We start from the raw sequence: 25,602 nt of genomic DNA, 5'->3' as shown, positions 1-25,602 counted from the left end.
AACAGGCGTGGTTTGTTTACTTTCCTTCGGAGCAACAGACTTGGCGACCCGCACCACCGCCGTCGTTGGTTGTATCGAAGCATCCGTCGCATTTGCTTCCCTTACTTTTTCGACATAGTAAATTGATTTCAGCACTCTCCTAGTTACCGCACAAAGCAAAGGACCCTGTCTCGATTTTTCCCACGAAGCATTCCGCTGCGCCTCTGCATCATGTCCCAGGACACGGGTTTCTGGAGTGTCCGCAGGCCGAGAGAGGTAGGTTGACAATGTATAGCATATCGCTCCGTTGCATTGGAAATGAGACTTGTCGCATCAAGATCGCACATGTACTGACTTGCGGCGCAGACACTTGGAGGCATAGGGACGAACACCGGACTTCCACCCCCAGGCTCAACCATGAAACGGACCAACTCGAATAACAATGGCCATGTACGATCGGTATCGGGATCTAGGCAATCCCTCGCCATGTCGAGGCCAAGCCAGCCCATGTTCCAACGCACATCTTCAGGTGCAAATCTTGCAGATATTGGCCCGTCATCAGTCAAGCGATCCTCATTCCAGCCTAAAAATGTCCTTCAAACTCCAGGAATGACGAGACAATCCTCTGAAGCAGAGAGGCGAAGCAGTATCTACAGGCCAAGGCAGTCGACGGTGGGAGGCGTGAATAGTCATCAAGGCTTCTTCCAAACGACGCTACAGCCTGCTGGTGTGCCAAAGGACCCTCGCCCTCTGAAGGATAGATCTTTCCAAATGAGGATGGGTCAAGAATTGATGGAGTACATGGCACAGAACGATTTCGAAATGCAAATGAGCCATACCTTGTCACCAAATGTCATGAAGTCCCCAACACAAAAGGACTTCAATTACATGTTTCAGTGGCTATACCATCGCATTGACCCCGGCCATAGGTTTTTGAAAAACATTGACCAGGAAGTCCCGCCCATCTTGAAACAGCTTAGGTATCCATTCGAGAGGAGCATTACCAAAAGCCAGCTAGCTGCTGTTGGTGGTCAAAATTGGAGCACTTTTTTGGGTCTCTTGTATTGGATGATGCAGCTGGTGCAAATGTTGGAGGGCTATGCTGCCAACAAGTATGCTGATGCTTGCTTGGAGGCTGGTGTGGATGTTAGCGACGACCACATTATTTTTGACTTTTTGAGCACGGCGTACAAGGACTGGCTCGCTATGGACGACGATACGGGCGATGACGATGCCGAAAGGATTCTTGCACCACACATCGACGCCATGGCCAGAGCTTTCGAGGATTCAAACGCCAAATATGTTTCGGAACTTGAAATGCTTGAGGCTGAGAACGCGAGACTACGGAAAGAAATTGAGGACCTGGAAAAGGCAACACCTGACCCAGCCGTACTAGATGATCATTTCAAAATCATGGAGGAGGACAAGATTAAATTTGAAGAGTATAACAACTTGGCTCTACAGCGATCCGAGAAGTACGAGCATCGCATTCAAGTTCTACATGAAGAACTGGACAAAGTAGTGGAAGAATTGAGAGAAGTGGAAGATGAACGAAGAAGCCTTCAGAGGGCAGTTGATGCACAGGGTATTAGCATGCAGGATATTGACCGCATGAACTCTGAGCGTGAGCGCCTGCAGAAGGGCATCGAAACTGCTAGCCAGAGGCTCGATGACATCAAGAAGAAGGTTGCAGAGAAAGAGTCAGAAGCTGGCCAGAAACTCGAAGAACTTGAGCGCATGGTAGACAAGTACAACACTCTTGCTTATCAAATTGCCGTGATCCCGGCCACAGCGGCAAATGCCAGGGGCCGAGATTATGAACTGCAACTCACCATCAGCGACAGCTCGGATTTTACGTCCACCAACCTCAACGCGTCTCGTAACATGGCGCCATCGGCTGAACGTCTATTAGCCGATGCAACAACAGGATACCAACCCGGCCACATTCTTAACCTCGATCTTCGGGGCCAAATTCGAAGCAACTTCCTGATGCTACGGAAGGAAATTTCTGATAGACGGAGTGCGGCCATGGAGGACATGATGAAAGATCATGACTTGCTGGACGGTATCAAGGAAGCCATTGAAGACAAGCGTAACGAAGTCGAAGCGCTGGAACACCGTGTACGAGCGGCCGAGGAAGAATATGAAAAGACGAGAGAGGTGACTACGGCCCAGAAAATGGGTTCAGATGCACAGATTGAGAAGATGGAGAAGGAATTGTCCAGAATGCGAGCTGGACTCTCAGAATCTGTCCAGCTCCTGGAACAACGCGAAATCAACACAACTATTGAGTACGCCCACCTGGCCTGCACAAGCACAAGGACTATTGGACTTGGGGAAACTAACAGCATTGGCTTTTAGGTACGAGCAGCTTGTCTTGAGGGCAAACTCTTTGCGCGAGGAGCTGCACACGGAAATTGATCGCATGCTAAATGATGTAATCAAGTTCAAGATACATATCCAGAAGAATTTGGATGACTACGAGGGATTTGTGGCAGATGAACTGGAGAAGGAACTCGGGGTCGATGATAACAAGGATGACACCCGAGGCATGGATTTGTGAGGAGAAGACCTGGATTTGACGCATCTATCCCATTGATACGAATTTGACGAAAAGAGGAGGTAATTCTATGGATATAGCAGGCATGCATTTGAAGGTATTTTTGGGCTTGGCTTCTAAGAGGGCGTTGGGTTGGCTGGCATTCACGGCGCGGCTGAAATAGATACCACTTGATTCAGTTGGACACAATTGGTGATTCGAAAAGCGTAATTCTAGTCGACATGCTTCAACTTGCCATACTGTAGACCAGATGCTGTGCTCTCAACGCTTATTAGTCAACCGGGAGCTTTGTGTAAGTCTTCCTTTGTGATGGCAAGCCCGATGGCGCCGCAGATATTTACTTGACTCGAGCAAGACGTAAGCATCAGTCGCCTCAACGTTTTACATATACACGAGTTTGCATTTTGAAACAGCTCTGTCCAGATAATGGGGACATGTATATACATGGTCCTCTCTGTACCAAGGTACATCTCGGAACGATATGAACACCGCTCGCTCATATTTGGTTAACATTATTGCTTGACCACGATCGGCCGAGTCTGTTACTCGATATCCCCGGGTCTTGGCTCTCCACAGCATCTTACCGCCCGGTATTTTCGGTTGGGGAATAGATTGTGCTTGGCAGCATGCCACGGGTTGAAAATTCTGTCCACCCAGTAGGATTAATTTCTGTGGACGTGTGCTGGCAACTCAACCAACGACAATGGGGGTTCCAAAAGCCATGTTTCGACAAGTCGAGCAACATACCGTGTCCCAACATAGGCCGTGAATCAGATGTTCTTCCGATTCCCCCTAAACCTCATCCTGCAGTTCCCCCTATGAGGGATTCTGCCACGCTGAACCTGGAACATTTTGGACTACTCGGCCCTGGTTACAACAGGAGGCAATGTGTCTGAGCCTATTGGACTCTCTGCTTGGAAGGGCTGCATCTACACAATCGAAGGCCTGCTACACATCAGATAAAGCGAAGGTTTACGTACAATAATGGTAAATGATGCCTCTCCAAAAAAAGACAAAAAGAAGATGACTGGCTGACAGCTTGTATCGGCTTTTTGGAACCACATTTGTATATACCCTTCTGCGACGTCACAGTCAGCCCAAACGGCGTTTCATGTGTGGTATCAACTGACTCGAGCTTATTGACTGGCACGTTTCTCCGTGGGCTATTGAGCGAGCTGAGCCTGCTTCTTAATAAAGCGCAGTCTTGGGGACGATAGGTTTCAGCAGACTGGGGATATGTTTCGGCTTCGCGGACGCGGTTCAAAGTGCCATCAGACGATTCAGCACTTGTGTTTCCTTGCCAAGCGCAGGGCTCCGTCCGGCGATCATATATTAATAGCGTCATATGCGTCCATCACTTTCAGATTGGCAGGTGAGCTTCAAAACTAGGCTGTAACCGCCATGCGCGCTTTACGACGAAGTTTCGTGGCAAGGGTCTTTCGGACGTCTACAAGATCCACGCATCTTCTTTTTTCAAGTACCACGGCACTATCCATGCAGGATCTTGCCGTTGTCCTGTTCCCCCAAGGTACAAGAGTAAACTAGGTGCGCCCCGTGGATGTCAAGTCTCGAATCAAGGACAGATACCCGGGGCAAAGCGGAACTGCATGAAGATGCCAAGGCCGAGTCAGTGCCAGAAGGAACTGCATAATCGATAGCAGTCTCACTGGTCAAGTGTAGACGCCTCCTTTGTCAAACCTTATATCGTGAGGCGCGTTTGTAGATCGACGTTGATACGCGGCGGCTCATCTTTCCCGGGGGTCAAGGACTTCCGGATTCGCCTAGTTTCCTGCAACTAACAGACCAGTACGGTAGGGTTTGAGGGTGTTTTTCAACTTCAAATGTCCCGACTCAGACCCATCCAGGTTGCTTGAACCACGTGCGACGCGATCCATGGGCACGAATGAGGCGGAGCCCATCGTGATACCAAACTTGTAACGGTGCCAACGACCCCAAACACTCTGGCATGAGGCGAGATGCCTGTCAAGAATACCTGCCGAGCTACGTAGACTCGGTATTATCCAAAGCTTCCGTCCGGCGTCATTTAATACAAAACGCCCCCAGCATCCTCCCACGTCTGTCAACACTATCCATCTCAACAGCCTTTTCTCTCCATCTTTCGACATCAGCAAAGTATAGCCGGTCTATACCATACGACAAGAAATACCCCTTATACAACAAGCATCTTCTATACTCAAAGACCCTCGAACAACCCTCGACACGTTTCACAATGGTTCGCATCTACAACTTGGCTCTTATTGCTCGTATGTTTCTGACTTGGTCCTACCGTATCCCACATTTTCTGTCTGCTGACTTCCCCCGAAATAGTGAGTGCGTCTGCCCTGGCGGCAACTACTTACAATGAGCGTCGCGCGGTCGACGACGTCGGCGAGTTCGACCTTGCCGGTCGATCCGCGCCCCTGATGGACTTTGACAAGCGCGAGGACAGCAAGATAGCGGAAGCCAGGAAGGAAATGAAGGCCGCCAACCAGGCGGCCAACGCCGCCATTCCTGAGGATGCCAAGAACAAGGTACAGGAAGCCAGGAAGAACCTGAAGGACGCCAATGACGCGGCAAGGGCCGCTATTCCTGAGGACGCCAAGAACAAGGTAGAGGAAGCCAAGAAGAACCTGAAGGGACGCCAGCGACGCGGCCAAGGCTGCCATTCCCGAGGATGCCAAGAAGAAGGTAGACGAGGCCAGGAAGAGCATGCAGGACGCCAAGGACGCGGCCGACGCCGCCATTCCTGAGGATCTCAGGAAGCAGCGAGATGAGAAGAAGAAAGCCTTTCAAGATGCCAAGAATCAAAACGCTTCGCAGACTGCCCCTGCACAGGCCGCTCCAACCGCCAGCGCTGCTCCTGCTGAGCCCCCAAAGTTCTAAACCCTCTTCAACAACGTTGAACTCATGGAACGGACTAAAAGGACACCCATGGAGGAGTCCAAACTCCCCTTTTCATGGCCCGCTATCTGTGAACCGTGGGTTACGAGCGCAACTTTGCATTGGTCCTTTTAAAACCTGAAAGACGTCTCTTAGTTAGCAGATGGATAGTTGCGAGAGTTTCAGACGGCAGTGAGCAAGTTAATAACTGGTGTAATATACCTCGACGTTCGGGTATGTTTTGACATGTTGTACGGAGAGACGACTTGGAAAATTTGTTTTAAAAAGGCGTGTTAGCGACTAGTAGGTCTTGACGGCATTTGATGGGAGAAAAAGGCAAGAAGAAAAAAACTCTTGAAAACTTTAAAAACTCAAAAAAAAAAAAAAAAAAAAAAAAAAAAAAAAAAAAACTATTAATATTAATACCAAATTAGTAATAAAATGTGACAGAAACTCTCTTGGCAAACCTACTTTGCCAGCTTCCCCCTTTCGCTTCAAGTACGTCAATTCTCCTCGTTCGATAGTCGCTAAAGTGAGCGTCCCGTTGAACATGTCCTCTTTTCTGTAACATGGGAGAGAGATTAGTGCATTTCTCCTTCATCTGCCACTATCCATCACGCCAGATTATGCTTCATGCGGAGGCAGCATAAAGTATGGTGGCAGATGAGGCATAATGAGTCCAAGTACGTGCAAAGCTCGCTTCTTTGCGAAAGCCATCAGCACGGTCTCATACGCCGCTCATCCACGTAGTTTTGAGTTTCAGAGCATTTATGAGTCTACTTTCCCACGGCCGAGGCCGCCGAACCTGTTTCTTTCATGTCATTCTCGCAAAACCACAGCTGTGCACTGTGAGCTTGGGGCTAATGTGGTCTAGCAGTTCTTCTGTGTGATGTGAAATAATTTTCTACTTGATGGTGCTATTTGTTTGGGTTTGCTTGGGCTGTTTGATTGTATTGCGTGGGCCGCTCTACTCAAGCCCTAGAAGGTTCAGCTGCGGTTGTTTCCATTTCGCTTTTTCGGAAGTTGTTCTTGTGAGAAATGGCTCTCAGTGATACTCTTCTGTTTTCATCCGTTGAATTACATCCTAGTAATTTTACTGGATGTATTGCTTGGCCTTGACTTCTGGACATGCTCTGCCCAGGCTCTTTCCCGCATCTACGCTTCATCTCCAATATATAAGTGTATTTGGTCTTGTTGAGCCCAATTTATTCAAGAAATCTTGGACCTCCTTTGTGTAAAGTTTGTATCGATTGGATCCTCGATATGCTCCAACACCGCTATGAATCCCATTAAGCTTTCGGTAGCGTCGAGGGGAAAATCTCTGCTAAACTTCACTTTAATCTTCGTGGTGTGGTATCCAGCGTTCCAACTATACATGTTTGATTGATGGTAGTCACCATGTCAGCGACTTCCACTAGGTGGAACAAATTGTTTATGCGCGTGTAATGGTAAAGATATATTATAACTGTACAAGTGAGGCTATTACTTCGTTCCTTGTAGGATATTACAGGAACTCACTCTACCCAAACACGGGTCACCGGGTAGTCAGGAGGAGCTAGCCGGGAATACCATCTTCTTTTCCCTTCCTATAAGATAACCGTTATTTAGCTCCTTTGCGCCAATGTTGAGAAGGGCCCCCAGTTGTACACTGCTCCATTGTTCTGGCTCAGAAGCAAACTAAGCGAGCTCTCGGCTTTCTGAATCATTGAACACAAGGGGCCGCTAGCCGTTCTTTTGATGCCTTCTATGATTTCGCCGATTGCTGTGAGATATGTGTTTGTGCATAGATGGACCAGGTCATCTGCAAAAGAAGCGTTTCTGTGGTCTATAATCTTGAACTGATGTCTTTGAAGCGAAGAAGGCAAGTTTTGTATCCAACTATCGCGTGGGAATGTAAGAATCAAGGGCAATCGAGGAATGTGGACATTTGCAAGTACCTGTAATCTCTCCCCGCAAGCTTGAAAAGCTCCTTCATCTGCTGATCAAATTCTTCTACCTGTTTCGTCCCAATTACCTGGTTACAGAGATCTGCGTCCTCCCATTGGATGAAGCCTGCAGGTTCTAAACTCATTCCAACCTGTTAGCGACTCTGAAGTCCTCAATTATTGTGTATTGGACGTCTATACTTAGCATCTTGGAGAGGTTATGGATCAACAGATCGACCTCTTTCGACGACAAATTGCTACTCCACATTCGCAGGTGAACGACGTCGTATCGTCCTTCCAATTCAGTGGGGACGTCTCCCAGGGAATCTAGTTGCTTGAGCGAGACATTCTGGGGCAGCATCTGTGGAGAGGGAAACTGTCTGTCGGATATATCATATCCATGAAGAGTGACTGAGCTGGGAACTTCTCGAGCAAGATCCAGAAGCCAAAGCCTACGCTTATATGTCAGTGTGATGCTCGAATATAACCATGGTTATGGAGAATATCCCACCCTGTTCCTGTCCCGATGTCTGCAACGCTCATTCCTTCTGTAAGCTTTATGTGTGGGTGGAGCAAGTAGCCTTGATGTAGTCTCCAAAGGAAATGCTGTGCATCTAACCTTTGTTCATCAACAAATTTAGCGTCATTCAAGCTGGTGGATGATATTGATCTAAGACATGGCGATTACCTTACGGAGTGGGCAACACCCCTACCGAGAATATAACCATCGATGGCCTCACTCGGCATTTTCTGTACCAGTTGTGTGCTGGTGATAGACCTGTTAATAAAATAGGGAACAGATATGTTCGTATGATGATACAAATACCACAGCAATGATGTTGGATTCTGCAACTGCTTGGAAGACGGGACGGGCAGAGTTAGAGGAACTCGCCGGTTTATTTATGTTTCCAGTTCTATATTTCGGACTGGTTTGCAAGGGTGGCGTGAAATACGATCACCCCTGTAATCGACAGCCGAGGATACGAGATTGCTATTTCAAGACTATTGCCGTTGAGCCTGGCTCCGAATCGTCCCAATCCTTAACTAGCTGAGTCGCCCCGTCCGGTCTCCCCATTAAGCAAGATGCATAAAGCTCCAAAGGTCGATGGATCCATGGCACCAAGACTCAAGTGCTACTTTACTCGTCATTGCTGTTCTTGTCGCGAGCCTTATAGTCGTGGGTTTAATGTGGCTTTGGCCGTCCCAAACATTTTTGTGGACGTTGTCGCCGACTTTCACCATCCTTGCAGTACCCATCACACTCATTAGACCAGCTGACCAACATAATTGACAAATGCCGACAGGCTTCTTCTTCTCAGAAAGAGACGCCTTTGGTGCTGGTGCGTTACACTGCACTTGGGGATGATGAGTGTTGAACCAGGCCAGGTACCCAGCTATCGAGCTCTGCACTATAATATACTATAGTATGTCAGTGTATACTACTTGGTGGGCAAATGAGCTGTCACTGTCTGTATACATGGATCTCAGCTACCAAGCCACTCGAACAGCTACTCAGCTACGATGTTGTTGGTATGTCTCAGTACGTCATGGGTCCGATTGGTAGTGAAGGTAGTGCAACTTTGAAACCGGACAGAAAAAAAAAGGAGGGTTACGCAGTACTGCGCCGACATGTCGTACTGCTCCAACATTGCATGGCAAATAGCCACCACTGATAAGAAAATAAAACCCGTCACACCGAGATCCCATGATGCACCCCATTCGATTTATGAACGGCGAGCGGGGAATATGAGAAATATTTCACCCTCCTGGAGACAGGGAGGTCTGTAGAGACCGGAGCTCGTTAGACGAACGGAGGTCCTTGGCCCATTACCCGACAAAACAGGGTTAGGGCCTCAGCAAGCTCAGCTGATAGTCCTTGAGCCTCTTCCTGGGGAGCAACTCCAGTCGTGGAACCCAACTCATTGCTGAATCTGTCACCGCTGGGGATGGAGGTGACGTGTACGCCGTTCATGTCGATATTGTCGTGGTGGCCCAAGTCCAGATCCTCTCCTGGCCTCATGCCGTCTTAGACGAGGTCACCATACGCGGGGTTTATCCCTTGATTCCAGGGCTACCCGCATTACCTAACACCGATCGGATAAAAATGCTCATACGATGAAACCCCAGATGGTGAAGTAAATCGAGATTCATCATGTTTCTGGCCTCCATTGTGCAAGTAACCGTCGTACGCCATAACATTGCTTAATATACTCCGAGAGCCCATCTCGAGAGTGTAGTCAATAACAGTCTTCCAAGAGAGTCCGATCCGGATGTATGCCATAAAGGGCAGGCTTTGACTTGGGAGACGTAGGTACTGAACCGTCTGTAAATACCTATGTACGACATGGCAGCCTTCGCAGAGGCAACCAAAGTCCGGTCCAGCCTACGCCAAGCATGTCAGACGCATAGACACCTGCCTGCAAATCTATCATCTCCGAAGCTCGCTTTTTTCGGCGACCTCGATAAATCATAGCCGCAGGGTTCCGAGAGGGCCTCCTGAAAGCGCTCAAACATGCAAGTCCCGTTTAAGATTGAGCCAACAGGAACGAGACTTGCCATCGTGTCCCTGTGCCCAGAAATAGTTCGTTCTTTCGCTTGCTTCACGCTCACGAGGCGGCAAGTACGTTTTTAGCGTGAAGGTAGAGTTCCCACCGAATAACTACCCGGGATGCTGCATGATATAGGAATATTTCTAAGCTGCTCATCTGTTAAGCAAAAACATTTCTTAGCGATGGCAGGGGTGATCATCCCAGAATCCCACATGTTCATGCAGACACTTGAGGCATATCCTCTCGCAGGTGGACAAGAAAGATTAAAGCTTCCAAAGTTGAAGCAAGAAGCACATCGACTAAAATTAAAGACTTGACGGGTTCATATAGCGGAATGGAAACTGAGTAAGCGGGCCTTGCCTAGGGCGAATAATCGTGTCGGCGCATGCTCTATGACCGTCTGATGTGCTGGAATAGCCTCGACAGTAGACCTCCCTCTGAGCGATATGCGTGAGGTTCGGGAGAGGGAGCAGAAGTCCAGAGGATTGAAGGTCCGAAACTAGAGTTCCACGGGTAGGCGATCAAACTGATGCAGTAATGAACGAGAAAAGTCGCGACGTACAGCTGAAAGACGGGCTGAAGACAAGTCTCGGAGCATTCCGCTTGTGTGAATGTACCTTGGGATGACATGGTTGCCAACGGGCACTTAATCATGACGGTCTGGGCGAGTTTCCAACGGCATCATTGGGCGTTGGCAAGACCAATGTTCTTGGTGTCCTCCTTGCTCAGACGGACAGCTTGTATATCGGCTTTGATTGGCAAGCAAGTGATGCAACCGCTGGACGTAAATGTCAAAAGGGATTTTGATGGGCCGTCCCCATGTTGGTGGGCCGTCTTGATGCTGGTATTACGCAAGCGCACCTAAGCAGTCAGCGGCCCTGAGCAGGTATTATTGTCAAGGCAATCTTGTTCAGTTTGAGTACTAACCAAAGTGTTGCTGGAGACGGCTTCGCTTCAGCGTTAACCCACGGCCAACCGACCAGCCCAGTCTCTTAGCAACAAGAACAAAGCCCAGAGAGCCCTCCCATCCGCAGCGACACTGCTCTCACTGATGGAATCAACATGGCCAAGGCCAGCAGCTACAAGGACAAACCGTCCCGCAGCCCACCGCGAGGTTGCGCCGGCCATGGCAAGAATACAAGCCGTGTAATATTTACAATCCAATAGAATTCTCAGAGCCTCAATATTATTTGCTACAACTGCCCAGCCCAAGGGCCTAGCTGCAGCAGGGATGTCATACTTCCATATAACCATGAGAATGGGGAACAGCTTTGTGTAGGAAGATAAAAGCAGTGCTGTCGAGACCGAATTTGGACGTGTGTATCGCGGCATGATACCCAGTGTGTTAAAGGGCGAATATGACGAGCAGGTGAGAAATCGAATAATAAGATGGAATGCCAGCGTTGATAATGCGCAGAGAATTAAAAAGAAGAGGTATTGTACCGCAATGGGCTGCTGGGCCAGGTTGCCTAGGTTGCCTCGGCCGGGGAACATGGCTGGACTGGCCCGTTTCTCGATGCGCTCCCACGTCAGGTAGACATCGAACAGCAGCAATAGGATGCCCAGTCGGATGATGGAAGGCTGCTCCAAGTCAAAGGCGGGCGGGCGTGTTTGTTAGCAGGTGTTCAGTATCAGTGTCGGCACGCAACGAGAAGTCTCGAAATGTCTCATGTATACACGGCCAGTGTCGACAGACAATTGGTTGTACATACATCGAATCGATCGCCATTGCGCATCAAGGTGTTGTGGAGAAGGTGTCTGTAGACCTGTTCAAGGAGTCGCATCGCAATTAGCACCAAGTGGCAAACTATCACGGCTCCTCCTCGACGCGGCAGCCGGTACAAGCAAACAAGCTCATATTTACCTGCGGCTTGATCAAGACCAAGTCTATGAAGATGACGACAAAGTCATGCTCGACATACTTGTCGCAAAAGAAACCGCAATTGCGGCAGACGCTTAGGCGAATGTTGTGTCCGCTGGACTGGTCACCAGCGCCCGAGTATTTGGTCCATAGTGTCTTGACAGGGTGCCTACACTCGATACAGATTGGCATTATTGTAGGTAGTGCGGTAGTGCGAGTCTTTGACGCTGGCACAGCGATGGGTGATGGTCAGAGACGCTGTTGGCGAGACGTGCGAGGAGGAACGTCAAATTGAGGGCGGCGGGTGCTCAAGCGAACCAATGGGAGGGATGTCTGGTCAAGTCCCTTGTGCATACAGAGTCTGGTACTCCGTACATATGTACACATGTGCAGAGGTACGGAGTGGTATGCATATGTATGTATGCAGCTGACCCTGGTCTTGTTCACATGTTGGTTGATCCTTTTGCATAGTGTTGGATATTCGTCGCTCAATTATAACCCTATATTGTGGAGCCAAGCGGGAAAAAAAAGAAGAAGAAAGAAAGAAAGAAGGAAAATGGTGAAAAGGCCACAGCAGACCAGAGACCAGGCAGGCCGTGCTCAATTTCACCTCGGGTTGGACCAAGGACTTGCGGCAAATTACATCAATGCGGAACATATTTGCCAATGATGGCTGGGTGGCTGGATCGCGCCATTCACGGCCCGCCCCACGATTCCTCCAGCTCCATGGCGCATTCCCCTGTCGAATCCAGTTGCGAAAATGAGGCGACCGCTCTGGAGATGACAAGGGTATCTGTACTTAATGCCATCTGAAGAACTTGCACTTTACGTTGTGTGGGGGGAATGGTCGCCGCAGTCTGGCATTTTGACCCTCGATGATGGCGAGTGAAGTGATTAGGGCCTCCTGCTTAAATGCCCGCACGTGCGTGATCATTCATGACACCAGACGATTTAAATACCAGTTGACTCCAAAGCCGAACACCATGGCCTCTGGTTTGGGAAATGACCACTGAGTATTTTCGACAGCTTAAACGGAGACTACGAGGTTCTACTGCCGAACCTACCGACTATATTACTCTTGTCTACCTATAACCATCGTCTCATTTTTATCCATGTACATTCAAACGCAAAGGCCGCTTGTCTACAGTTCTTTATTCTCTATTTTATCTTCTTCACGCTATGCGTGGCCATGTCCTCTAGATGCATAATATACATTCGCAGCGTGATCCCTTCTCTCTTTACCGAAAGCATTGATCTCTGGTTGTACACAATTGGCTTCTTCTTTATACCAATAGAAACAGAAGTGCACATGTAGGAAAATCGACACGCTTCGTCGGTTGCTGTTCATGATAACCAAAGTCTCACTCTACCCTTCCGCGGAAGTGTTGCAGGCTAAATTCAAGACTTTTTGCCTAGGCAAAGTTGAGGGGAAACATTCCAACCGGACGTTTTTCTTTTTCCTTCTTCTCGCAAAAACAAGCGAGATGGCAACACAGACGGAGCGATGCCATATAAGGTCTGAAACATGCATGCATCTCAACTCACGTGGAGTTGGAGTTATCCGCACAGGACCAAACCTGGGAACTTCCCGGCGTGTTGACAATGGTATAAATGGCGCTATAAGTACCAGCGATCATCAAAAACGTCCCCGTGGCGACCACAAAGACACTGGAAGCCGCTCCAGAGTACCATCGTAGCGGTTTCCGGCCGTCGGATCTCTTCCAGTTGTCGTATATCCACATGAAACCTGGTGGGTGGAAGCACAAAATCGGGCCGAGAAGTGCTCCAATGAGTGCAATAAGCTGTCCAAAGATGGGGATGGCGCTGGCAATCACATAGCCCACAACGGTGATGGCAAAGGTCGAGCCCAGCCAAACCGCCCAGTGCTTGGGAGTGTTGGAGGCCAGGTGTTTTGAGTTACGGAGGACTCGAACGAAGATGGATTTGGCGGCGAGCTAAAGAAATAATGGTTAGCTACTTCAGTTCTCGTTTGGCGATCGCTTCTTGCTTCACGGAGGAAGCTCACATGGATGAGCAAAAGGTCGGTGACCAGCAGACCAGGAAGAGCGATTCCATACGCGACCTTCTTAATCAACGGGCCAGCCGAGCCCAGAGCAGGAGAGGCAACATAGGATCCGCAAAAGTAGTAGACGACCACACCGACTACAATGTAGGCCAGAGTAATGGCGCTTTGACACACCATCAGCGCCTTGGCGTAGTGCTTGGGATCTCTCATCTCGGACGCAATACTGAAGAAAGTCGGGGTGCCGGCATAAGCAAAGATGAGTGTTGTAATGGCTCCCAGAGCGCCGCTGAAGCTGGGGTTCTTGAAAAGCTCGTAATTGGACCTCCAGGGGCCCTCGAAGTCTTGAGAAGCAGTCGCAGGTTTACCCTGCACACCGACGGCGATTGTCACGGTGAAAACTGCATGGTTCAAGAGTTTAGAACAGGGTCGGAAGTGAGCTGTGTCTAGGGGGCTGTTAAACTCACCAGCGACAACAATGGAAGTAACACCGATCCATGCCAGCGCACTAATCTTACCCAGCGTTTGGATGCTCGCAAAGGTGAATCCAAAAACAGCCGCAACTGCAACAAACACGGCAGTACATGCCCCATGGGTGGAAAGGGCGTTGAGAGCAACCGAGATTCCAATCAAGGCTGCGGCAGCTGCAAAGGTCAAGACTGATGGACAAGACTGGTCAGCAAAACTCACACCCCCTTGGGTCATGGTCGTCAGTCGGTACTTACGGAGGGTAAAGGCAACCCCAAAGACCTCACGTCCAATGCGCCCGAAGATCAGGCCGCCGGCGTCGTCGATTCCATATACTTGACGGTGTCGGAGCTTGAAAACACCAATCATGTAGGCCGACCAAGTAGTGACGGTTCCAATGACCAAGAGGAGGATGACACCGGGGATGAGCCCCACGGTATCAAAGACTGACGGGATCGAAAGAACACCCAGGCCGATTTGCGTCTTCATCATGAGAGCTGCGGTTCCCAACCATCCAACCTGTTGGCCGGGACGATCAGCATATCTGGGCGGCGGGAACAAAAAGGGTCAAGGGACAAGAAAGGCCATCAGTGCTTCGGCTTACATTGCGGTAGTTGGGCCCTTGGTCTGTGATGTTTCCAAAGACGGCGTCGCTGGTCTTGACCTCGGTATCGATGACTTCTCCCTCAGACCGAGAAGCAGCAGGCTCGATCTGGTCCGAGAGAGCATTGTGGGGGTCTTGGGAAGTCTTGGACATGTTGGCCGGTGACTAGACCTGGGGAGCAGGATAGTAGATGGGATGAAGCAGAGACAGATCGTGCTCGAATGCGGAGAATATCATGGGGTACGGGGAAGTATTGTTTTTTTTATACTCTGGGTCTTCCCCGTTGGCCGTTGGGGGCCAATATTTGCAAAACGTGTCGATAATAGTCTGGGCCTGCTGCGACTTGGTGCGAGAATGTATAAGTTGGGATAAGTCTAGAGAGAAAAACTTTATTCTACTACGGGGAAGCGGGAAAGAAGAAGGAGAAAAATCCTCCCCCAGACACTTGCCCATTTGAGGAAGAAAAATGGAGAAAATGAGAAAATGGTGTGCAGATCAAGAAACTGACTTGTACATACGGAGTACACACAAGGGTTTCGACCCGAACCTTGAGTCTATGTATAACTGTAACTAGCTAGCACCTGCTGCTGTCTACACGTTCATGTTCTAATGTAACTTATGGCACAGGCTATTCGCACTTTTCACCCGGCATTTCAACTTGACCAACTTGTCGAAAATGCCCATTTGCCATCACTCTCGGACTACTCTTCGCCCACGTCGTGGACTCGGCTACGCCGGGCCCCGAGCCCAAACGAGTCAGTCCGCCCATTTATCCTTGCAAACATCCACAGCATCCACTCCGTGCATAACAACCGCTTTTCTAGGCCGTCCTCTAGAACCTTGCTCTAGTAATGGTTACCTAACATGTATCCATAATTGCCATGTATATCCAAAAAGCCGAATGATGCGTGTTTAGTTGTCCATATCCCACCCCCTTCATGCCGTCGAGGCACCTCAGGCGTTCCTCTCTCCGCACAATAGCCCTAGAACGCCCCAGAGACTTGCCTGTACATTTATCACAACAGGCTTTTGGGTAGCGATGGCTGTATTAATCAGCATAAACTGTCCATTGGCTCGACCATGATCCCCCAGAAATACTTTTGCGGAGCCGCGGCGGCATCAAGGGGATATGCCACGCACTTGGTGTAAGTACAAAACAAAAAGAAATGCGCCCTCCGGCAACTGTTGATGATCACAGGAGCGACACGCCTACGTCTATGAAAACACAATCATGCTTCCCCCAAGGTGTTTTTCAACAATGTCAAACGAACTCCAGTTGCAACGCCGTCTTGATGTAGTAGCCTCAAGTGTAATGAAGTCAACAGCAGCTCCGACCCAAGCATCAATCAGGAGTCAACAATTCTTTACGGAAGCCAATTCTGACAGGCTAAAACTTGGAGCTAGACATCTAACTGCTTCAAGCCCAATACAAGCCCAACAGGTGTCTTCACGCCCGAGTATCAAGCCAGCAACGTACGCGTCTAGGAGGAGCCATGCATATCAGTCAGTTGCTGCGTTGCGACCGTGCCACGCTGGGATAGCCTCGGCCCATTGCTGGCAACATTATACATCAGACAAGGATGTTGTGTCAAAACCACTATTAGGCCGTGACCGGAGTCCTTTTGGCATGTGGAGTTGGAACCATGTCGACGCGGGATACTGGTACCCAACAGATCCGGGGTATTCTTGATCTCATTAAGCCTTGCTCCATACTTGACAGAAGACACCTCTAGCTCAGCAGTAAGGACGGAAATCTGTAAATCGCTGACGACGACTAATTCAGTCCCGACGTGTTCCCCTGTTTTCCCTGTGGCCACGCCAAGCAACTCAACAGTTCCCAACCTGGGGAATGAGTATCTACGTATCTGTTAATCTATTGAATCCTCAATGTATCCACCGTCCTCAAGGATTATGAAGCTTTGTGGGTATCGACTGCTACCCCAGACGCCGCTTTCATCCTGACTGGAACTTGAACTCGTTTTTGCTCGGACGTCAGCCATCTAGTTAGTGGGCGTCGTAAAACACAATCGTGGCTTGCGGAGCCGAATTTCAAACCAAGGCGTAATGTCCAGTCTCTTCGAATGAATAGTCGCCTATCACCGGCAGAGCCAGACCAAGGCTTGATATCCAGTCTCCTTGAATGAATATCGCCTATTGCCGGCATAGAAAGGAAGTTGGTGTCAAAGAGGATGATGTGGATATGGAGTGGGGCGCTCCTCCGGAAAACGATCTTCATGGGCCTTCACAAAGATCGCTTATTGTCGCCACTCATTTTTATCACAAAGAGACTAATGCACTGTAGAGTCTAAAATCGTAACTCATGAGTCTCGACGGTTATGGAACGCCAGACAAGCACTGTGCTCAGTCGTAGGTACGTTGTCAAGACGGAAAGTCGGCTTTGGAGGCGTTTGGAGAAGCCCATTGGGTGAGAAGTAGTAAAATATGTGCGACAGTAACGTTGTTTTACCATTGGTCAGTAGCAGCCCTATCATTTTTAAGGTTCAAGCCACCACTCCAGAATGACTGGAATGGCGATGTCAACGCTGAGCCACACCACGTGATAGGATAGGGAAGCATTCTCCACCAAATGTGGCTTGACCAAGAATTTTCCATCGTGGGGCGGATTAGTTGATTTTTTTTTTTGCTTCTGGGCTGGACTTTTGATCACCGATTCATCCATTGCAACAGGCTTCAAGGCAACCATCGCCTCCCTTTTTCTTGTCTCTTCACCTACCATCACGGCCGTGAACCTATCCAAGGCGAGCCTCTGTCGAAGAAAATGGCGGAAGACGCGAACGCTGGTATGTGCACATCCAATTTGTAGGCTGGCTCACAAGCTGTTGCAACTCGTCAACGAATTGCTAACCACGGTTCTCGTATAGCTTGGCCCTTGGCCGATGCCGCCCTCACTCAGGAGATTCTCGATCTTCTGCAATCGGCTACTCATCTTCGCCAAGCTAAGAAGGGCGCCAACGAAGGTACGTTCTGGGTTAATTCGAGGATGCCCGTCCAAAAGGAATATACCCTCGTGCATGGAGATGATTACCGGTCATTTGCTAAGAAGAATTGGTAGTGACCAAAGCCCTTAACCGAGGTACTTGCGAAGTTGCTATCCTAGCCGCCGATACCGAACCGCTCGCGATTCTTTTTCACATTCCCCTTCTGTGCGAGGATAAGGGCACTCCCTACGTCTACATCCCCAGCAAGACCCTCCTGGGTCGTGCTTGCGGTGTCAGCAGAGCCGTCATTGCTGCTAGCATCAACTCCAACGAGGCCAGTGAGCTGGCTGGTCAGATCAAGGCTCTCCGCGACAAGGTTGAGCGTCTCGCTATCTAAAGGAATGCCGGTTGCACCAACAAGACTAGAATTGTGACAGTATGGCGGACGAGGGGTAGTTCGGTAGTTCTCAACTCTTGCCATGAATTGGCTTATTTTGGTCACTAGGATTCTCGAGGGTACTTGATGGGTTCCAAAAGTTGGGAGTCACTTGTTGCCCATGAAGAATCTGATGGGCAGTCTTGCATTTACAGAGGGGAGTGGTAGCAAGGCACACTTAAAATCTGTGGATAAGATTAGGTAGGCAGTGTTCGTGTCGCAAGCTTAAACTAGATCAGTAAAGCAGATGAAATAAGAGACGAGTCTAAATCCCGACAGCTGACGAATTCATTCATGCCCAGCCGTAGTGAAACCGTCACTCGTATGCACCCAGGTGCGTCGGAGGTAGGAAGAAGGATTGAATTGCAGGTGACGCCGGCCATCTCATCCTGTCCACACGTCTTGGGCAGATTCAATGGGAAAACGCCGGTTGGTCCTGTAAGGAATATGTACTACTTGAGAAATCAGCATCGCATCAGCCCCGCCAGTAATCATGACAGTGCGTAAATGCGTTGCGGCCCCCAGAGCAATCGGCGGCGGGCCACGTGGCAGACCTCATGGCAAGGAAGCAGGGTACAGGGATGCCAGCAAAGGGCGAACATTGAAAAGCGTCAATTATTCGAATAGCGGCATTGGAGCTTTGGCCCAGCGCTTTGAGCTCACGGGGCCGGGAAAATTGTGGGAACTGTTCAGTCTGCACTTTGATCAGTCCCGTGTGGGCTATCCAGGTTGAAGGCTTCTTTCTTCTCATGTCACAGCGAGGGCGGAAGGCAGCGAGACAAGAGCAGAACAGACAGGAAGCTTGACGTCGACTCCAGAGGAATACAACGGCGGTGTGCAGGAAAGCCAGTTGGTTGGCAAGCAAAGTAATATTTTAGACGCGGCGCAGGTTGGGGGTGAATAAGCACATGGCTGCATGGGTCACGGTCCCGTTCCCATCTGCGTGCGCATCCACAAACGGAGTTAAAGAAGCCCGAAGCCGCGGGACATGGATAGCTTGTGCAAACCAACTTCTGCATACGTACATTATCCAAGACATCTAGATGGCTTCACTATCCGCAGCTTCCCACACCCCCATTCGCTCGCTCCCGCTCACGGCAGCACGCCACACCAGCACATCTAGCGAACACCCACATGGCTCGCTTGGACCTCTCGAGCTAAGCTTTCGATAGTCGACCTGGCGGTTGAAGCCTTGTCAATAAAAACTGGCCTTGTCTATTTCTCCCGCCCCTCCTCCCTTCTTGCTCCTCCTTGCCATTTATCTCTTGATCTTCGGGGTAACTCTTATGCTGTTGTCTTCTCGCCAGTCGACTTCTGGTCTCTGGCGTAGATTGCACCCGCGCCTTGGCTTTGCATCACGACGGCATCCCTCTCCTTTGCCTTTGACCCATTTCAGTGCCATGGCGTCTACGGACCCGTCCGGCTCGGCTGCCGCGGCTGGAGCCTCGACCACCTCCTCCTATTCTACGGCCGTTTCTAAAATCCCGGGACGATCCAGCCTTCCCAAAGAAGCGACGTTGAACCCGCACCACATCATCAAGGCCGGCAGAGTGTCTGGATTCAAGAACCCGTACCCGTCGTGGTCGAATCCGGCAAACTTGTTTTCCATTTTAAAAAATGTAGTTTGGTGAGTCGACATGAATGAAAACTAAGAAGTTCGGTACACATGTAAACGAGCCTTTGGCGAGGCAAAACTAACACGTACACGGTCAAGGCCAACGATAACAGGCCGACTCAAACGACCAGACACATCACCACCCACCGTGCCCGTCCAGACCCCCGAATGGCTGCCCAGCCGCACGGCGTCGGGCAAGCTGCGCGCGACGTGGCTCGGGCATGCCTGCTACTACGTCGAGTTCCCTTCGGGCCTGCGCGTCCTCTTTGACCCCGTCTTCGAGGACCGCTGCTCGCCCTTCAGCTTCTTGGGACCCAAGCGATACACCCAGCGGCCATGCGAGCTCCAGGACATCCCCGTCGTCGACGCCGTCCTCATCAGCCACAGCCACTACGACCACCTCTCGCACAAGTCGGTCCTCGAGATCCAGAAACACCACCCCGACGTCCAGTTCTTCGTCGGCCTCGGGCTGGAGACGTGGTTCCGCAAGTCCGGGCTCAACAACGTCACCGAGCTCGACTGGTGGGAAGACGCCGACCTCAACGTCAAGGTCAAGACGGTCGAAAGGGAGGAGACGGTGTCGGCGAGGATCTCGGCCCTCCCCTGCCAGCACACCTCGGCGCGGTCCCTCTGGGACAAGGACACGACGCTGTGGTGCTCGTGGGCCATCAGGTCGGGCGACAAGTCAGTCTGGTTCGGGGGGGACACGGGATACCGTGCTGTTCCGGCCCTGCCCGCGGGCACAGACGACTACGGCCCCGGGTATGAGGCGCTGCCGCGCTGCCCGCAGTTCAAGCAGATTGGCGAGCTACGCGGGCCCTTTGATCTGGGCCTGATCCCCATCGGCGCGTACTATCCGCGCGTGGCGTTTTCCGCAATGCACGCCAATCCTTTTGATTCCGTCGAGATCTTTGTCGATACCAGGTGCAAGAGGGCCATGGGCATTCATTGGGGCACCTGGGCGTTGACCATGGAGGAGGTTCTCGAGCCGCCCAAGCTGTTGAGGAAGGCGCTAAAGAGGAAGGGGCTCCAGGAGACGGGCGTTTTTGATGTATGCGATATTGGCGAGAGTAGAGAGTTTTGATGTCTGTGCCTTTTTTTTTTTTTTTTTTTTTGTGTGTGTGTGTGTGTGTTTGTGGTTTACTGTTGGCGTTTGGGATAGATGGAGATTATATTGCGTTTTTTTTCTTCTTCTTTTTTTTTTCCTTTTTGGTAACAATTCTTGCCGTGTCTTTATTGGACTGGGGAAAATGGGGCTATAACAAGGTACAGACAGCATCAAAAGGCATGAGTATAATCTCATGTCGCGCACATTTCATGTGTTAAAACTATCAGCGTATATAATGTACAATGAAGCAAAAATGAACAACACCTTGGCCGCGCTATGATGACGTCTCAAAGCACTTTTTGAGCTCTAGATGCCGGGGAGGCAGCGCTGGGCGACTGGCCAAGTAACTATACCGTCTATGATGCGGCAATGTCAGTTTCTGGCCGACCAGTGTTCATTGGCCCACTGGCATCTCAGACACGGAATTTCAAATCCGGCAAGATCCGGCTCGCCCACCAGTGGCGCCACAGCCCAGTCCGACCAGACCCACCCAAATCGCTGATACAAGCTTACTTTGGGCTCCCAGCCGCCTTCAATGTTGCCACTCGCCACTGCCGCCTTCGCTGCATTTAGGGGATTAAGCCCCGGTCTTGGTCTTTTCAACCTTGCTCCTGTTCATTCGAGCAAACATCCGAACCTAGGAAGAAAAAGACGGTTTTACTCCAACATCCCCCGTCACACTTCCACTCCCAGTCTCGAAAAAAAAGAAAGAAAGAAAATCATGGGTCTACCCATCTACACCGGCCCGTCCACATCAACCTCAGATCAGGCGGCGGCGCACGAGTCAGCCCCCCGAGATGCAACACCCACCGGTGCCGGCACGACGAGGCCCAAGACAAGCGAGGAGCAGGAGGCGGACAGGCTATACGAGGAAGCCATAGAGGAGGAATATGCCAAGAGAGAGGGCGGGGCATAACTCAATATTGGACAGCCATACATACACATAAATCATGTCGTACCTGACCACTAGACTACGATAGAAGACCAGGAGAGAAGCCCCAAGACTAGTAGTAGTAGTAGTACTATTATTGAGAATGTACAAAGCAAGGCGCGCAGATGGAATTTCATTCTCCCCGTATGTGTAAAATCCAGTCATCGGCTTGCCCGTGAGACCGACAGAAGAACAGATTGCGGCTGGTCCTCGTGTGCCCAGCCATGAAACACTCGCATCCCCCGTCTCATGGTGCCCTCGTCTATCTGTCCATGTGCCTACTACGCCTTCCTCCCCGTCATCCCCTCACGGCCACGGGATGCGCCTCGGTGTTGTACACAAACTGGTTCGCGGCACCCTGGCCCTGCACATGCACCGGCCCGTCGGCCGCAAAGGTGAGGTACAGGTACTTGAGCGTCTCGGCCATCCAGAAGCTCTGCATCTCGTCTACAAAGCTGCCGCCGTTCTTCTTGGAGACGTCGGTCAGCTCGGCATAGGCGTCGTTTACGCGGCACAGCCTCCGGATCTGCTGGAACGCGGCCCACGCCATGTCCTGGTACTTCTTGTCGCCCGTGAGCCGGTACGCGTAGTAGACGGACTCCACGGTTTCGGGCCGCAGGATGTAGTAGGGCGATGTGTTGTAGAAGCCGGCCTTTTTGTAAAACTCGGCCTGGTTCGCCGGCGGCGGCCTGTTGTTGGGGTTGTCGGCCGACAGGCCTGCGTCTACCCAGTTGAAGCCCTCTGGGCCGATGCCGGCTGCTTCTTGGACGTACGTCTCATAGTACGAGTCGGTGATTTGGAGCCCGAGTTGCTTGTATTTCTCTTCGCCGAGGACGATGCCGCCCAGGATGAAGTTGCCGCCGGCGAAGCTGGCCACTGTGTTTTGGGCCTTGGTGTTAGTGGGTTGGGTGATCCCCCCTTTTTTTTTGGTCGTCACACGGCAGGAAAAAAGTATTGACGGTGAAGAGGGCTGACGAGGGGTGTCTATCACTTACAGTGTCCGGAACTAGGGATGGTTTGCTGTCCGCTGTACGCAGACAGGAAAGACAAGTCCTTCCGGGTCGTTGGGTGCGACACGAGATGCTTCCTGGTCGAGTCCACTGCGGCCACCCAGCGGTCCTTGTACTCGCCAAAGGCCTTGGGATCGTACACGTACATCTTGATCAGGTACTCGTAGAAGCTGTCGTCGTAAGCAGACCAACCGCCACTGCTGTCCAAGAAGCTGCCGTCCCCGGTGCTGACCCAGGTGCCGATCAAGCCGGGCCACGCCTCGGGAGCCCCCGTGGGGTGCAGGAGGTAGTTCTCTGCCTTTTGCGCCAGCTCGGCGTACGTCTTGTTGCCGCTCAGGTCGCTGAGACGGGTCCATTCAAGAACCAGGGTGCCAATTTCGGCAATATTGTTCCTATCAGTGCCGCTGTTTTTCTTGGTTGGGTTCAGGAAGATGGTTGGGTCGGGAATACCGCTCGGGGTATCAAATGCCACACTGAGGCTGTCACCAAGTGACTGAGCTTGCTTCAAGAGCGCATCGACCTTGCCGGCATCAGCTCCCAGGTGCTTATATGGGCCCTTGAGCAAGTCGTACGCTTGTAGAGAGTGAAATCAATTAGCTCAAACCCCTTCCCCCCTTTTCTTTTTTTCCAAGTCTAAGCTCACCTGAAAGAAGGCCGCCAAGATATCGGATGTTGGTCTCAAAGAGCGAAATGGCCTCGTTGGCCTTGGCCGTCGTTGTAAAGTCAATCTTGGCAATGTGATCCAACATTGGCTGTACAATCTCCAAGCTGTTCATGACAATAGCCGTGTCAAGCGCATCGACAACAGTCACTCCCCATCCGGCCCTTTAGAATCCGAGTTAGAGAGGTGAACAGCCCGGCTAATGGCACACTCCAGGACGAGAGAAACCTACCGATCATCCACGTAGCTGTTGGTCACGGGGTGGAGAGTGTCGTGAGGGAAGGCGTGCTTATAGTAGCCATTCCACGAAATTTCAAAGGCTTCCTTGACATCGTGGGCTCTGGCATGATCGGCCACAGGAGCCTTGACAGCACGTCTGGATGGCATGGCGAGAGCCGCGCCAGCTAGCTCCAGGAGGAGGATTGACTTGTTGGACAACCGCATGTTTATAAAGCCCAATCGGAGCGACAGAACCTGGTTCAACACCAAGAGCACATGAAATATGGCGACGAGACACTATTTATACGAAGGTCAACAATCTCGTCTCCAGGGGGTGCGGCAGAAACATGTGCTCTCTGTTAATATCCAACATCTAAGACATGGCGGCACGACGAGGGCCGAGCAACACGCGTGCCCTCCCCCTCTCATGGCAACGGATATTTGCATTTCGTGCCAATCCCGGACGATTCCAGCTCCAGGAAAGACTAACGTAGTCCGCAGAGCAAATAAAAATAATAGCTCCTAGTCAATACAGTACACGAGGGTGGCCGGTACAAAGACGAGCTATGTTCCAGGCAGGTGACAGTATGCGCCCAGTGGCTATTGTGCCACCGTGCCATCGTGCCTTGGTCCGGGTCTGTTTATTGCTCATCCATGCATCAATCATGTTGCCATGCAAGGCCCGAGGTTCCAACAGACCAAGCAGTGACTGAGTCACGGTCTTGTGCCCGATGTTACCCTGGATTCACAAACACCATTTGACACCTGCATGATAGAGTCGGCGATACGTTGAGTTGCCTATCATCTGGTGTGGGGGAAGAGATGAGCTTGCAAGGTTCTCGAATTCCTGCATCATCTGACGGCATCATTCAAGGGCCGCCGGCGGCTCGTTCAAGCATGGTGCCAAAGCCTGCCCAATGGATGGCAAGGTTTCGGGGGGGGGTTAATGTAACCCTGACCAAGATCAGGATGATGCCCCAGACGAGGTGACAATCTCGCTCACAGGAGTTTGACTTGCCTGTTTTTTGTTCAGGGGAAAATTTCCAACAGCTGAACGCATCTACAGGCAGGTGGGCAAACTGTGTGCGGAGGAAAATCGCGAACTGGACGCACGAACCCGAGACCTGTCTCAAAAATGCTTCGCGGAGATTTCGTCCCCGTGCAGGCATGTCCTCCAGGAAAGTTACCTTGCAATGTCACGTCCCGCATCTGGGAAATGCACCGCCCAATGAGCTCATCTCCACATCATCATCAACCTGGCCTGCGTCAACTACCGGCTAGACAGCCAACAGTCGCCCACGATCGCTTCTAACGGAAATGCGGACGTCTAAGGGACCATTGTTCAATGACGGATTACTGCCAATACTACTTCGTACCCGAGACAAGTCGACGGCGAAACTCCAGGTTAACCAATCTTTGAAATACGACAAGAAGCAACAGACATCGTCCATGTATCGGCAGAAATGGTCGACTGAGATGAAGTGCCTGCCCCTTGTTCCATCGTCTATCTACTCTGCGGGGACGGCGCGGGGTTGTTGCGACGAGGCTTGCTCCATAACAATACACATGCATACTATTGTATGTACTTATGTATGCACATAGTTGAACTTGCAGCCGAGCCAACCATCGTACGTGCAGGTCAGGACAAGCTGATCGAGAGACAACCCAGAGTTTTAGAGTGACATATTCATCGTAGCATGGCACTACATCTCGGAAACATCAGTTCTGGTTCATTCTTGTTACGACCGCATGTTCGGCAGTTTTGCGGCGCATTCGCCTTTTTGGGCCGCCATACCGGGTGTTGGCATGCAAGCCTTCAATATTATGCGTGACC

The 25,602-nt window shown here is 50.8% G+C and overlaps 9 protein-coding genes across 11 annotated transcripts; 5 read left to right on the top strand and 4 right to left on the bottom strand.

The window, feature by feature from the left end:
- Positions 1–47: 47 nt before the first annotated feature.
- On the top strand, positions 48–2,819 carry NDC80 (kinetochore-associated Ndc80 complex subunit ndc80). The gene is made up of 3 exons (XM_066116104.1): positions 48–255; positions 346–2,270; positions 2,341–2,819. Exons 1-3 carry the CDS (start codon positions 211–213, stop codon positions 2,540–2,542), a joined length of 2,172 nt encoding a protein of 723 aa, XP_065977986.1. The 5' UTR covers positions 48–210; the 3' UTR covers positions 2,543–2,819.
- Positions 2,820–4,769: 1,950 nt separating this feature from the next.
- On the top strand, positions 4,770–5,422 carry J3458_000379 (uncharacterized protein; the record flags this gene model as incomplete). Its single annotated transcript, XM_066116103.1, has 3 exons — positions 4,770–4,803; positions 4,868–5,148; positions 5,198–5,422. 3 exons carry the CDS (start codon positions 4,770–4,772, stop codon positions 5,420–5,422), a joined length of 540 nt encoding a protein of 179 aa, XP_065977985.1.
- Positions 5,423–6,777: 1,355 nt separating this feature from the next.
- On the bottom strand, positions 6,778–7,756 carry J3458_000378 (uncharacterized protein). 3 transcript variants are annotated; one of them, XM_066116102.1, is made up of 3 exons: positions 7,546–7,756; positions 7,357–7,485; positions 6,778–7,297 (listed from the first exon to the last, which is right to left on the bottom strand). In XM_066116102.1, the coding sequence occupies exons 2-3, from the start codon at positions 7,392–7,394 to the stop codon at positions 7,024–7,026; spliced, it is 312 nt and encodes a 103-aa protein (XP_065977984.1). In that variant the 5' UTR covers positions 7,395–7,485; positions 7,546–7,756; the 3' UTR covers positions 6,778–7,023. The 3 variants fall into 3 exon arrangements, with proteins under 3 accessions (XP_065977984.1, XP_065977983.1, XP_065977982.1); XM_066116101.1 differs by having other exon boundaries at positions 6,857–7,297; positions 7,357–7,480; positions 7,546–7,687; XM_066116100.1 differs by lacking the exon at positions 7,546–7,756 and having other exon boundaries at positions 6,857–7,297; positions 7,357–7,507.
- A 136-nt stretch (positions 7,757–7,892) lies between these two features.
- On the bottom strand, positions 7,893–12,241 carry J3458_000377 (uncharacterized protein). Its single transcript, XM_007811562.2, has 5 exons — positions 11,758–12,241; positions 11,606–11,659; positions 10,821–11,474; positions 8,033–10,754; positions 7,893–7,963 (listed from the first exon to the last, which is right to left on the bottom strand). The coding sequence occupies exons 1-3, from the start codon at positions 11,944–11,946 to the stop codon at positions 10,854–10,856; spliced, it is 864 nt and encodes a 287-aa protein (XP_007809753.1). The 5' UTR covers positions 11,947–12,241; the 3' UTR covers positions 7,893–7,963; positions 8,033–10,754; positions 10,821–10,853.
- Positions 12,242–12,616: 375 nt separating this feature from the next.
- Positions 12,617–15,216, bottom strand: J3458_000376 (uncharacterized protein). The gene is made up of 3 exons (XM_066116099.1): positions 14,503–15,216; positions 13,781–14,436; positions 12,617–13,709 (listed from the first exon to the last, which is right to left on the bottom strand). Exons 1-3 carry the CDS (start codon positions 14,735–14,737, stop codon positions 13,296–13,298), a joined length of 1,305 nt encoding a protein of 434 aa, XP_065977981.1. The 5' UTR covers positions 14,738–15,216; the 3' UTR covers positions 12,617–13,295.
- Positions 15,217–15,731: 515 nt separating this feature from the next.
- Positions 15,732–16,573, top strand: J3458_022425 (uncharacterized protein). The gene has a single exon (XM_066123011.1). The coding sequence runs from the start codon at positions 16,081–16,083 to the stop codon at positions 16,537–16,539; it is 459 nt and encodes a 152-aa protein (XP_065977980.1). The 5' UTR covers positions 15,732–16,080; the 3' UTR covers positions 16,540–16,573.
- A 931-nt stretch (positions 16,574–17,504) lies between these two features.
- SNU13_1 (RNA binding protein snu13) lies at positions 17,505–18,500 on the top strand. Its single transcript, XM_007811560.2, has 3 exons — positions 17,505–17,650; positions 17,732–17,827; positions 17,923–18,500. The coding sequence occupies exons 1-3, from the start codon at positions 17,629–17,631 to the stop codon at positions 18,183–18,185; spliced, it is 381 nt and encodes a 126-aa protein (XP_007809751.1). The 5' UTR covers positions 17,505–17,628; the 3' UTR covers positions 18,186–18,500.
- Positions 18,501–19,119: 619 nt separating this feature from the next.
- Positions 19,120–21,249, top strand: J3458_000374 (uncharacterized protein). The gene is made up of 2 exons (XM_007811559.2): positions 19,120–19,851; positions 19,939–21,249. Exons 1-2 carry the CDS (start codon positions 19,511–19,513, stop codon positions 20,921–20,923), a joined length of 1,326 nt encoding a protein of 441 aa, XP_007809750.2. The 5' UTR covers positions 19,120–19,510; the 3' UTR covers positions 20,924–21,249.
- A 927-nt stretch (positions 21,250–22,176) lies between these two features.
- Positions 22,177–23,993, bottom strand: J3458_000373 (uncharacterized protein; the record flags this gene model as incomplete). The annotated part of the gene is made up of 4 exons (XM_066116098.1): positions 22,177–22,754; positions 22,874–23,461; positions 23,532–23,713; positions 23,782–23,993. 4 exons carry the CDS (start codon positions 23,991–23,993, stop codon positions 22,177–22,179), a joined length of 1,560 nt encoding a protein of 519 aa, XP_065977979.1.
- Between the last annotated feature and the right edge of the window lie 1,609 nt (positions 23,994–25,602).

Source organism: Metarhizium acridum (assembly GCF_019434415.1).
Source record: "Metarhizium acridum strain ARSEF 324 chromosome Unknown scaffold_1, whole genome shotgun sequence".
NCBI classification, from domain to species: domain Eukaryota; kingdom Fungi; phylum Ascomycota; class Sordariomycetes; order Hypocreales; family Clavicipitaceae; genus Metarhizium; species Metarhizium acridum.
The sequence above is the reverse complement of the archived record's forward strand: the minus strand, read 5'-3'. Positions and strand labels throughout refer to the sequence as shown.

Excerpts from the sequence above, each read along its gene's own strand:
- SNU13_1 (XM_007811560.2), top strand. The coding sequence starts at position 17,629 with ATGGCGGAAGACGCGAACGCTG. Across the intron at positions 17,651-17,731 it reads GGCGGAAGACGCGAACGCTG|CTTGGCCCTTGGCCGATGCC; the intron begins GTATGTGCACAT and ends GTTCTCGTATAG. Across the intron at positions 17,828-17,922 it reads TAAGAAGGGCGCCAACGAAG|TGACCAAAGCCCTTAACCGA; the intron begins GTACGTTCTGGG and ends AAGAATTGGTAG.
- J3458_022425 (XM_066123011.1), top strand. The coding sequence starts at position 16,081 with ATGCTTCCCCCAAGGTGTTTTTCAACAATGTCAAACGAACTCCAGTTG.
- J3458_000377 (XM_007811562.2), bottom strand. The coding sequence starts at position 11,946 with ATGCCAATCTGTATCGAGTGTAGGCACCCTGTCAAGACACTATGGACC. Across the intron at positions 11,660-11,757 it reads TGGTCTTGATCAAGCCGCAG|GTCTACAGACACCTTCTCCA; the intron begins GTAAATATGAGC and ends CTCCTTGAACAG. Across the intron at positions 11,475-11,605 it reads GCAATGGCGATCGATTCGAT|CCTTCCATCATCCGACTGGG; the intron begins GTATGTACAACC and ends GACTTGGAGCAG.
- J3458_000374 (XM_007811559.2), top strand. The coding sequence starts at position 19,511 with ATGCTGTTGTCTTCTCGCCAGTCGACTTCTGGTCTCTGGCGTAGATTG. Across the intron at positions 19,852-19,938 it reads ATTTTAAAAAATGTAGTTTG|GCCAACGATAACAGGCCGAC; the intron begins GTGAGTCGACAT and ends TACACGGTCAAG.
- J3458_000376 (XM_066116099.1), bottom strand. The coding sequence starts at position 14,737 with ATGATGAAGACGCAAATCGGCCTGGGTGTTCTTTCGATCCCGTCAGTC. Across the intron at positions 14,437-14,502 it reads TGGGGTTGCCTTTACCCTCC|TCTTGACCTTTGCAGCTGCC; the intron begins GTAAGTACCGAC and ends CTTGTCCATCAG. Across the intron at positions 13,710-13,780 it reads CCGACCTTTTGCTCATCCAT|CTCGCCGCCAAATCCATCTT; the intron begins GTGAGCTTCCTC and ends TTATTTCTTTAG.
- NDC80 (XM_066116104.1), top strand. The coding sequence starts at position 211 with ATGTCCCAGGACACGGGTTTCTGGAGTGTCCGCAGGCCGAGAGAG. Across the intron at positions 256-345 it reads GTGTCCGCAGGCCGAGAGAG|ACACTTGGAGGCATAGGGAC; the intron begins GTAGGTTGACAA and ends CTTGCGGCGCAG. Across the intron at positions 2,271-2,340 it reads GAAATCAACACAACTATTGA|GTACGAGCAGCTTGTCTTGA; the intron begins GTACGCCCACCT and ends ATTGGCTTTTAG.
- J3458_000378 (XM_066116101.1), bottom strand. The coding sequence starts at position 7,612 with ATGTGGAGTAGCAATTTGTCGTCGAAAGAGGTCGATCTGTTGATCCAT. Across the intron at positions 7,481-7,545 it reads TAACCTCTCCAAGATGCTAA|AACCTGCAGGCTTCATCCAA; the intron begins GTATAGACGTCC and ends GAATGAGTTTAG. Across the intron at positions 7,298-7,356 it reads CTTGCGGGGAGAGATTACAG|TTGGATACAAAACTTGCCTT; the intron begins GTACTTGCAAAT and ends CCCACGCGATAG.